This window comes from Galeopterus variegatus, unplaced genomic scaffold (assembly GCF_000696425.1).
Source record: "Galeopterus variegatus unplaced genomic scaffold, G_variegatus-3.0.2 Scaffold971, whole genome shotgun sequence".
NCBI classification, from domain to species: domain Eukaryota; kingdom Metazoa; phylum Chordata; class Mammalia; order Dermoptera; family Cynocephalidae; genus Galeopterus; species Galeopterus variegatus.
In genome coordinates, this window is record NW_007727082.1 from 339,033 (window position 1) to 350,593 (window position 11,561).

Below are 11,561 nucleotides of genomic sequence, written 5' to 3' on the forward strand. Positions count from 1 at the left end.
ACATAATTGGTGCCCAATTCATGGATGAAGTATTAGAAATCACAATCCTTAGGAATGGCAGAAAAAGAAAAAAAGACAACTATTGGGTGGATAAGAAAAAAATCATAGGTTTCACTAGGTTGCCGTGTGATTGTAAGACACCTAAGATGATTGTTACGTAAATATTTGGTTGATGTTAGTATGCACGGTGTGTGTATTTTATGAGTTCCGGATGTGTACCATATCGCATAATTGTCAGGGCCCCAGATATCTACCCCTGTTCAGGGTCGGGGGTTGCAAACCTCTGCTTGCCAGCAATTCCACCCGTTTTCTATTGTCTGCTCGTATATTTTGTGGTGGATGCAGGATGGGAGCCAATAAAGAGAAAGAGACAACAAACGTTAGTAGGTGGCTGCAGAGGGAGGCGGTGGGGAGTGTACCGGGAAAGCGCAGGGCTGGGTGGGATGATGGGCGTCGGGTGTCGGGGCACAGCCGGCGGTGGGAGGTGGCCGGAGGCGGCGCCCGGGCCGCATTGGCCCAGCGGGCGCCCCTCCTCCCGGGGCCGGCCAGTCGTGCCCAGAAAAGTGGCTTCGCCCTGCGGTGGAGGGAGAGGCGACCTCGGAGACAGAGGAATCATGGCCGAGTATACGCGGCTGCAAAATTGCCTGGCGATGATCCGCCTCCGAAACCCACCGGTCAACGCGATCAGGTACCAGGCTCGGTCGCCTCCAGCCGGAGACAGCAGGGGCCTTGCCTGCCCGCCGGCTCTGGAGGTTTTGAAGTCCCCCTACTGGTTTAAACTGAGAAAGACACTGACAAATTGAGCAACTGGTGTGTGCCAGGGCCTTTTCACCTAGTTTAGATTGATTAATCTTCGCAGAGAACTCTCATCCCCCCTTTACTGGCAAGGAATCTGAGGCTGAGAGACAGACAGATGGCTACTATGTGGGGAAGATGCATTTGAACTGGATCTTTCGGTGCCAGCTTCGTGCTGAACCGTTCTGCTTGCTTGCAACTTTGGCTTCCCGGGTGGACTTTCTATTCCAAAGGTCTTGACTTAGCACAGTGTTGGACCTTGATCCCACTTCACTCCCCAACTTCGAGTCCAGGCTGCCCTTACAATGTTTGGCTAAAAGCTTTAAGAATCGGACAATAAAGTGGTTTAAGATTTTTTAAAAATAAAGCAAGGTCCCCATGAATGCCAACACAGTGAGTGAAGAATTGTGCACTGGCCCAGAAATGCAAAATGGTTTCTCCGGACCTGTTCTAAATCTCAGGGCCTTCGTGCCTCCCTGGAAGGTCCATGTCAGAATAAGCCTATTAAATAGCATTTTCTGAAAAAACTGTGCAGTTTATCTTCCTTTGTTTCACCGTGGGGCACCTTCTTCGTGCAATGAATGCCCTTAGAGCATTACTTTAAAAAATAAGGTCAATACAGCTTTTTAAAAAATTAATGAAGTTAATTTGATTTGGTTCTTCCATATCTTTGAAAAAAGGTACAGTTTATACATCAACCTTGGAAAGAGCCACCCATCCACAGGGAGTAGAAGTAATGGAAATTATAATTTATGAATAATATATACAGCATAGATAGAAAGACTTTTGGTCAAAATTCTTATCACATGTTTCTGGAGCCAAAAGAGACTGAAACGAGGAGACCTGCTAATTTTAACTGATTTTTTTTTTTTTTTTTTGTCCTACTGTCATCAGATTGGGTTTTATCATTAGTATTAATATTATAGTTCTGATTGTAATATGAATTATTGCATTTAATAAGACAAAAAACTGCAGGAATAAAATCACACAAGGATATGTCCACTTGCCATTCCCAGAAAAAAAAAAAAAAAGCAAGATATCTGTGATATTGGTTTTCACAGAGAAAAATGTTTTAAGTAATATGATTACATAGCACTTTTGGACTTGTCAGTATAATCATTAGAATTACTAGATATTAGGATTCCGCTGCAGCTTCTGCTCATAAGAGGAAACTGTGCCCATCAAGACTTTAGGGGAAAAAAATTCATCATATAACACCCATAACTAGCAATGTTTTCTGATAACTATTTTAAATGTTTCTGGAATTTAACCTGCTCTCTATTAGTATCTACCGCATAAAGTTGTTGTGAGATTTAAATAAGTTGGAGATTATAAACTGGCGTTTAACATATGTTAGCTATCATTATTCTCATTAGTCAGAAGGCCGGTTACAAGCCCCTACCAATAGACTCAGCTGCTCAGGATTCACTTCAGCTTGATTAGAATTTTCTCCACTTGGGAATAAATACTCACCTCCCTGTTCTCATCTGTCTTCTGAACTTTATTTTAGGTAGGGGCATAAATCCCAGCACGGTCATCTAGATTAACAGATTCCCCAATTTTTTTCGTTATGTTTTTCTTTCCTTCTTCCCTTCCTTCCTTTTTCCCTTCCTATTTCTAATTTTATGTGGGAAGTTATCTATTATTAGCTCACTGAGAGATTCTTACTTGAATATTTTTTTCCTGCCCAAACAGTTTAAATCCTTCATTGCTTGTTTAGGCAACCATATTTCCTTCCAGTCAGAGGAACTCCAATCCTCTTTACAAGTGCAGGACATGCCTGATTACTAGGTCTGCCTCCTCCAGAACAATGGCTTTCACACTCTTTTTGTTGCTGTAATCCACATAGTAAGAAACCTCATGTTTTACTTAGCAACTCAAGGCACACACATACAAATAGAAAACTGAAAACAAAGTTTTGTGTAGCAAAATCTATCCTTACGTGTTATGTAGTTTGGTATATTCTCTCTTCTATTTCTTTGAAAAAATGCTGATCATAAGCCACATTTTCTGTGTGATTTGATGACCTTAGGTTAACAGTAAAAAAAAAAAAAAAAATGCTGTCAAAAAGAAAGACTCTCTTTGGTCAAAGAAGCTAAAGAGTTTTGGTCAGCACTCATGAGATGCTGTCTTCATTCCAGACTCCATTTCTCCACACTTGACAGTAGTAAGGGGAGAAAATAATTTCTTAAATACTGTGGTTTTTACGTTGCTGCAAGGCTGTAATCCCTCTCAGTCAGCCTGAATTTAGTAAAGATGCATCTGTTACAGCCATTTTTATTTTTCTTTATTTTCCTGTTTTTGATTTTTGCAGAATTAACAAGAACATGAGAAATAAAACAGGAAGGGTTAGTTGAAATGGGGAAAGCTAGTCTCTTTTCTTTAATGGCACTGACTGAGCTAACTTTGGCTAATTTCATAGCCATCATTTACCAGAGGGAAATGTTATTGCCCTTTGAACTCAGTATTATGTAATGGTTCAGAATCTGTTTTTCATTGTCAGATTTGGTTTCTAATTAATCAGGCAAAGGCAGCAAGTTTTGATTTCATCTAGGCTAAGAGGTAAAAGGCAGTAGGGTGACTATGGTTAACAATTAAGTTTTGTATATTACATAATAGGCTAGAGGAGACGCTTTTGAATGTTTTTGCCAAGAAGAAATGATAAATGCATGAGGTGGTTGACACATTAACTACTCCAACCTGATTATTATACAACATATATGTATCAAAACATCAGATTGTACCCCATAAGTATGTAATAATTACAGCGTGTATTTAATTAAAATTAAATAAATAAAAGAAAGAAAGAAGACATAAAAGGGAATTATCATGTGCAAGGGCAAGTATCTCCATTATTCACTGAGGTTTTAGCTCATAGTTACTGGTCTTAACAATATGGCCTTTGTGAAAGTTTGTTGTTTGTTTTAAGATTTTTTTTCACCCTGCATACGAAAGAACAGAGATTTAACCCAGAATATTCAGAATTCCAAGGCAAAACTGATTGGAATCTGGTTTTTTTTTTTTTTCCTTTTTGTCTTTTTTACTGCCCGGTAACGGGATCGCAACCCTTGGTGTTGCACCCACACTACGCTCAGCCAGTGAGCGGGAACCGGTCTCCACATGGGATCTGAACCCTCGGCGGGAGCAGGCGCACTCTCCAGTGCGCCACCGGGCCGGCCCGGAATCTGGTTAAATTTTTCCTTTAAGCAGTTCCTCACCACTTTTCCTAACTCTTTCACCACCCCTTGGCAAATATTAATCCATTGCTTCTTGGCAAATACTCCTTTGTTGATCTTTGTGATTTGGGGCTCCCTTGGGCGCACTCTCCAGTGCGCCACCAGGCCGGCCCGGAATCTGGTTAAATTTTTCCTTTAAGCAGTTCCTCACCACTTTTCCTAACTCTTTCACCACCCCTTGGCAAGTATTAATCCATTGCTTCTTGGCAAATACTCCTTTGTTGATCTTTGTGATTTGGGGCTCCCTTGGTACTGAATCAATCTGCTGAGCCTCTCCCACTTCTGAAATGAAGACATATCCAGAGGACCTGCCCTGAGCTGTCTTCTTTTCCTTTGGTAGACTCATTCAAACCTGGCTTTAACTATCTCTTCTGTGGATGTTTGCTTCATATACTGAAACTTAGCAAAATCTGCTATAGGCCCTATTTTTCCCTGACATTGCCTTTACCTCCTGAATTAGTTAGGATTAGGTTTGTTTTCAGAGACAGAAAACTCAAAATAATAGTGAATTAAATGAGAAAAAAGTTAATTTCTCTTACAACTGTGTCCTGGTATGGTATGGCTGCTTCACAATCATCAGGGGACTCAATTCTACCTTTTGCCGTCCTCAGTACAGGTCTTCCACTTCTTGGTCCAGTATGGCTGTTCCCAGTCTAGCCATCACATCCGCATTCCTGCCAGAAGTGAGGAGGAAAGAAAAAGAGAAAAACGTACTCAATTTTTGAAGGACTTTTCCCTAAAGTTGCATATATCAAATATTTTTCCATCTCACTGGTCAGAACTTAGTGCCTCAGGCAGACCTTACTACAAAGCAGGCTGGAAAATGTAGCCTTTATTTTGGGCAATGATGTATCCAGCTAAAAACCAGGTGTTTTAATACTTTGAAGTAGGTGGGGAGGAATGGATATTTGAGGTAACTGGCAGCCCCTGCAACATCTCCTAGACCTTTTCACCTTTACTTTTCTTACCTTTTGCCAATATGACAAATTGAAAGTTATTTTGTCCCACTTTGAACTTCTGCATCACTTTCTTTGTACCTTTATTTCAGCACTCATCCTAGTGTGCCTTACATGGTAAATTGTGTACATCCGTTAGGTAACTCCATGCAATGTGCGTAGAAGATGTATAACCGTATTTTAAAATTGTTTAGTGCTGATTCTAAGTGGTCAAAGTTGAATGCAGAGTTCAGGAAAATAACATGTTTTAAAAAGTGGATTCATTTAATCAGCTCAGTGCTTAATTCACAGTAGATATATATATATAATTTGTTGAACAAATTAGTGAAAGCTTTAGTAAGTATCTGTGATTTTTACCCATTGTGCATGTGTTTAAGTTTTCATAAATGCATGAGGTGGTTGACACATTAACTACTCCAACCTGATTATTATACAACATATATGTATCAAAACATCAGATTGTACCCCATAAGTATGTAATAATTACAGCGTGTATTTAATTAAAATTAAATAAATAAAAGAAAGAAAGAAGACATAAAAGGGAATTATCATGTGCAAGGGCAAGTATCTCCATTATTCACTGAGGTTTTAGCTCATAGTTACTGGTCTTAACAATATGGCCTTTGTGAAAGTTTGTTGTTTGTTTTAAGATTTTTTTTCACCCTGCATACGAAAGAACAGAGATTTAACCCAGAATATTCAGAATTCCAAGGCAAAACTGATTGGAATCTGGTTATTTATTTTTTTTCCTTTTTGTCTTTTTTACTGACCGGTAACGGGATCGCAACCCTTGGTGTTGCACCCACACTACGCTCAGCCAGTGAGCGGGAACCGGTCTCCACATGGGATCTGAACCCTCGGCGGGAGCGACAATTGTATGTTTAAAAATGCTTAAAATGGCAATCCTTGTGTTACGTATGTTTTATCACAATAAAAAAAAATGAGGGGAAAAAAGTTGGTTCTTTGAAAAGACTAATAAAATTGACAAACTTATGGAGAGATTGATCAAGAAAAAAAGAGGAGACACAAACAGTGCATATGAGAAATGATAAAAAGATGTCACTACAGATGCTTTAGCCATTAAAAAAGATATTATGAACAAATAGAAAAATACGGCTAACCAAAATTGACTTGAGAAGAAATAGAAAACACAAATTGTTCTATAGCCATTAAGAAATTCAGTCATTAATCAAAAATCTCACAAGGTAAATTCCAGGTTCAGATGACTTCATTGGCAAACTCTATTGTAGAGTCAAGGAAAAGATTATTGCAATTTTACACAAATGTTTCAGAGAACTAAAATAAGATGGAACACTTCTTCTTAGGGCTGCTGTAACAAATTGCCACAAACTGAGTGGCTTAAGAAAACAGAAATTTATTCTCACAATTCTGAAGGCTACAAGTTTGCAGTCAAAATACCAGCAGGGCCCTTCTTCCTCCAAAGGCTTCAAAGAAGAATTTTTCCTTGCCTCTTCTAGCATCTTGTGGTTGCTGTCACCTTTGGTTGTAGATGTATCACTCCAATCTCTGCTCTGTCTTCACATGGCCTTCTCCCCTTTATGTCTGTGTCCAAATTTCCCCCTCCTTAATCCATCATGACCTCATCTTGATTACATCTGCAATGACCCTATTTCTAAATAAGGTCACGTTCACAGGTTCTGGATAGACACTATTCAACCCAGTGCCCTTCCCATCTCATTTTATGAAGCTAGCATAACTTTACCAACACTTGACTAGGACAGTATGAAAAATCAAAATTATAGGCCAATTTCATTCATAAATGTAGATATAAAAATCATAGTATATTATAAAACTGAATCTAACAATATTAAAAAGTATAATTCATCACTTTTATCCTAGAAATATTAGATTGGTTGAACACTGGAAATTCATGCCATTGAAAGATTAGAGAGAAAAGTCATATGATTATGTCAAGAGATGCAGAAAAAGCATTTGATAACATTTGACATACATTAAAGATAACGTTTCTTAGTAAATTAGGCATAGAAAGGAAATGTCTTAATCAGGCAAAAGCTACCTGTTTTGAAAAACCTACAGCAAATATCAAACAAAGTGGTAGATTGGAAGCTTTCCTTATGGGAAAGGAACAAGAGAAGGCTGACTGGTCTCACCGTTTCTACTTTTGTATTCAAGGTCCTGGCCTGCCCAGTAAGGCTAGAAAAAGAAATAAAAGGTGTAAGGCTTGAAAAGGAAGAAACAAAACTTTATTATTCAGAAGATATGGTAATGTTTTTAGAAAAATCAAAATAATAAATCAGAAAATTATTAGAATTAGAGAATTTAGCAATTTCTGGATACGAAATCAATATCCAAAATTAATTTATATATGCCAGAAATAATTAAAAAGTGAAATCACTATACCCTTGTCTGTGCCTTGGGATGATAATATTAACCTTATGCTATAAGTAAAAGAATACAGTATTGTGTTTAAGAATGTGGGTGTTGTAGTCAAACTGCCTGAGTTCAAATCCTTATTCTGCCAGTTACTAGTCATGTCTGAACTGGTCACTTAACATCTCAAAGACTTAAATTCCTTATCTGTAAAATGGGGATTGTTATACTACTTAACCTAGGTGCTATGAAAATTAAATAAAACGATATCTGAAACTACTTGGCCCAGTGCCTAATGTATTTATCCAATAAATGTTCATTTCTATTATCACGTGAAAAAACCATCCCAATTTCCTAAAGTTACAGAAATTATAGGCCTGAGATTCAGATTGAAATTGATCTTGTTTCTATAGAACCAAAAGGAATGGAAAAAACAAAACAAAACACTGAATGAGAGAGTGAAATAGGATGGGTCAGTGAGAAAAAAGCATAACACCTGGATTGAAGCTAGATGAGGTGCAGATAGCAAAACAGAAAGAAAAAAAGATGAATAGGCTGAACATGAAGTAATTATTTAACTTTTAAAAATTTGTATCAAGCTTAAGGCAATGCTATAGGAAAGAGCTCACTATGTATGTTATGTAAAAATAGGAAAATATAAAAAAAGACTTTACAGTGTACTCTCAATGTTAAATATATATATATTAAACTTTCATTTAATTCTCCCATCAGCCATTTAAGAGGGGTATTGAGACAAAAAGGATAAATAACTTACTCAAGGTCACAAAGCCATTTACATATATGTATGGGGAAAAAACTAAGAACTTGCCAAAATATTAAATTGTTATCTCTGTGTGGTGCTATTTAGGGTGATCTTTATGTTCTTTATAATTTTGTGCATTTTTCAAATTTTCCATAATGCATGTTATTTTTATAATCAGGAAAAGCAATAAATGTTGTTACTTTTATTTTTATTTTTTATTTTTATTTTTTTTTGTCTTTTGTCTTTTTCCGTGTCCGGCAACGGATTGCAACCCTCAGTGTTGCCCCCGTACCGGACCGGGGACCGGCAACGGGATCGCAACCCTCGGCGTTGCTCCCGCGCCTCGCTCAGCCAGTGAGTGGGAACCGGTCCGTATGTGGGATCCGAACCCTCGGGCGGGAGCGCTGCCGCGCTTCCCAAGCGGTGCACTATCCAGTGCGCCACCGGGCCGGCCCGTTGTTACTTTTATTGATCATAGAAAAAATCTATCACAAAACATAATTCCAACATACAACTCACAAATATGTATGCAATTTACCTTGGTGTTTTATATTGTAATGATTCATTCCCTTTGAAAGATATGGGGCTAAATTGCTATGAATAGTATTGATAAGCAGTATCACTCAAAAATTGAGAGGGGCTGACTCAGTCTCAGAATAATGGTCTTTGATATAAAAAAAAAAAAAAGAATAATGGTCTTTGGAGGACGATCCCTATTCCTTTCCTCTGAGATTTTTAATTTTTGTAAAGATAGAGTTGCTACCTACAATATGGAAAGACAGATTTTAGAAGATTACAGGATTTCTGGTAAACATTTGAAGATTTTCTCTCATATTGTTCTACATTTCCCAGGCTCCTTGTTCCTTTATTGTGTCTACAGCCAAAGGGTGAAGTGTTTCCTGAGCCCAAAGAGGTCTGAGATTTCTTAAGAGTTATCAGGTATCGAATTGTTAAATAACAAAACCCAAGTCTTTCTCAACCCTCTTTTCTCCTTGTCTTTGTGTCCTTAGGTGCTGATATCCATAGTTTCAGAATTCCTAGGACCTCTGGCCTTGCACTGGGATCTATAGTAGATGAAATACAAAGAAATGCGAAGCCTGTGGTGGCAGCTATTCAAGGCATGGCTTTAGGAGGGGGACTAGAGCTGGCCCTGAGCTGTCACTACAGGATTGCCCATGCAGAGGTAACAGTTGGAGGCTCCATAGGGGAGTTCGTGTGTGTGGCTTTTCTTTAGGGCAAGCTCTAAAGGTAGTCATAAACATCAGAGGTGATAATTTTAAATGGTTAGCTTACTGCTTTACAACTCTTGGGTGTCTCTAACACTGATGTTCAGCTGTTACATACCAGTACAGTGATACTGATTGTTAAAATGTTGAAATATTTCCATTCTGATTGGTAAATAGCTGCTACACTGAGACCTTTAACTGTCTCTTTGCTTCCCTTAACCTTAGTCCTAGGACCTCCCCATGGTCCACCAACTAAAGGGAAAATTCCTACATCAGTAGAGAGCCCTCAGGACTCTGCTCCAGTACCATGGTCAACATCAGGTTTCACTGAGAACCATACCCATGCACTATGAGGTATTAAATATTTTGACTATCACCCCTGAGTATGCATATTTATTTAAATTCTCATTTGCTATCTCAAAGATTTCAGTCTTGTGGACTGTTACAATTATCAGTACCAAAGAAGACATATTCCTATTGAAAAACAGCACAAAACTAGTAAATGTATTTATATGTGGAAATAGATTTAATTTGGGCCATTAGGCATGTAGAATGAGGTCTGTGATACCAGCATGCATCACAATATATATAATAGTAACATTTTTGTAAGTAATAAATTTTTCTTTTTTTTTTGGCAGCTGGCCAGTACAGGAAACTGAACCCTTGACCTTAGTGTTACCAACACCATGCTCTAACCAACTTAGCTAACTGGCCAGCCTAATGATAAAAATAATATCCATCATTGTACTACACTAGAAAATACATGACAGTATAAACATGTAAACTAAAATCGCCATAAAGTCATAGTTCACAAATAACCACTATTAACATTCCATATAATTGTATTTCCTTCTGGTGTTTTTCCTATGTAATTTTCTTTTTCCTTTGCAATTTTTTTTTTCAAAAGACTTCATTTGGGATTTTTTTGTATTTAGTTTATAGACTTTTTATACTAATATTATATTTAACCCATTATTAAATATTTATTCTGTCAATCTCTGCTTTTTAATTGGAGAGTTTAATACATTTACATTTAATGTGATTACTGATAAGGGTGGGCTTATTTCTGCTATTTTGCTGTTTATTTTCTATGCATTATTATCTTTTTTTTGTTCCGCAATTCCTCCATTACTGCTTTTGTGTTAAATAGATGTTTTCTAGTGTACTCTTTGAATTCTCTTGTTTCTTTTACTATATATTTTTGAGTTATTTTCTTAGTGGTGGTTGCCTTGGTGACTAAAATTAACATATTAATTTTTAACAATCTAGTTCAGATTAATAACAACTTAATTTCAATAGTATATAAAAATGTGTTCACCTATGGCTCCATTACTGACTCCTTTATGCTGTTAGTATCACAAATTATATCTTTATACATTGTGTACCCATCAACATATATTTATAATTACTGTTTTATGTAGTGGTATTTTAAATTAGATAAGAAAAAGAATTACACACACACACACAAAAATACATTAGTATTGTCTTTTATATTTATCTATGTAGTTACCCTTTACCAGTGTTCTTTATTTTTTCATGTGAATTCAAGTTACTGTCTAGTTTTTTTCCACTTCAGCCTGAAGGATTTCTTGTAGGGCAGATCTGCTAGCAACAAGTTCAGTTTTTGTTTATCTGGAATGTGTTGATTTTGCCTTCATTTTCAAAGGATAGTCTTGCTGGATATAGAATTCTTGATTGACACTTTTTTCTTTCAGCACTTTGAATATGTCATTCCATGCCTTCTGGTCTCCATGGTTTCTGATGAGAAATCATATTAATCTTATTGTAAATATTCTGTGAAAGTATCACTTTAAATGGCTTCATAATTTCCTGTCACATAGATAGGCCATAATTGATTTAACCATTTTCCCATGGTGTTTTAATTTTTATGAAAGCTTATAAATAAAGACACATATATATCCTAGGTGCTCCTTTTCTGTGTCCCTCTTGCCATTACCTTCTGCACATTGGGGGCAGATTTGAGTTACTAGCAATAAGTCAGGGAGTAGAGATGAACAGTGGTGGAAAGAATGCTGATTGACTGTTAGAAAAGCCTTGCGTGGGGCCGAGCCCATGGCGCACTCGGGAGGGTGCGGCACTGGGAGCACGGCAGCACTCCCGCCGAGGGTTCGGATCCTATATAGGGATGACCAGTGTGCTCACAGTGCTCACTGGCTGAGCACAGTGCGACCGGTCTCAAAAAGGACAAAAAAAAAAAAAAAAAAAAAAAAAA

At 37.5% G+C, this 11,561-nt stretch overlaps 1 protein-coding gene across 1 annotated transcript in view; it reads left to right on the top strand.

Moving 5' to 3' along the window:
• The first annotated feature begins 614 nt into the window (after window positions 1-614).
• EHHADH (enoyl-CoA, hydratase/3-hydroxyacyl CoA dehydrogenase) overlaps window positions 615-11,561 on the top strand; it is a 46,539-nt gene continuing 35,592 nt past the window's right edge. Inside the window, exons 1-4 of the mRNA XM_008573922.1 lie at window positions 615-688; window positions 3,110-3,143; window positions 4,669-4,741; window positions 9,113-9,285. Of these exons, the coding sequence (XP_008572144.1) occupies window positions 615-688; window positions 3,110-3,143; window positions 4,669-4,741; window positions 9,113-9,285 (354 nt within the window). The remainder of the gene's footprint in view (window positions 689-3,109; window positions 3,144-4,668; window positions 4,742-9,112; window positions 9,286-11,561) is intronic.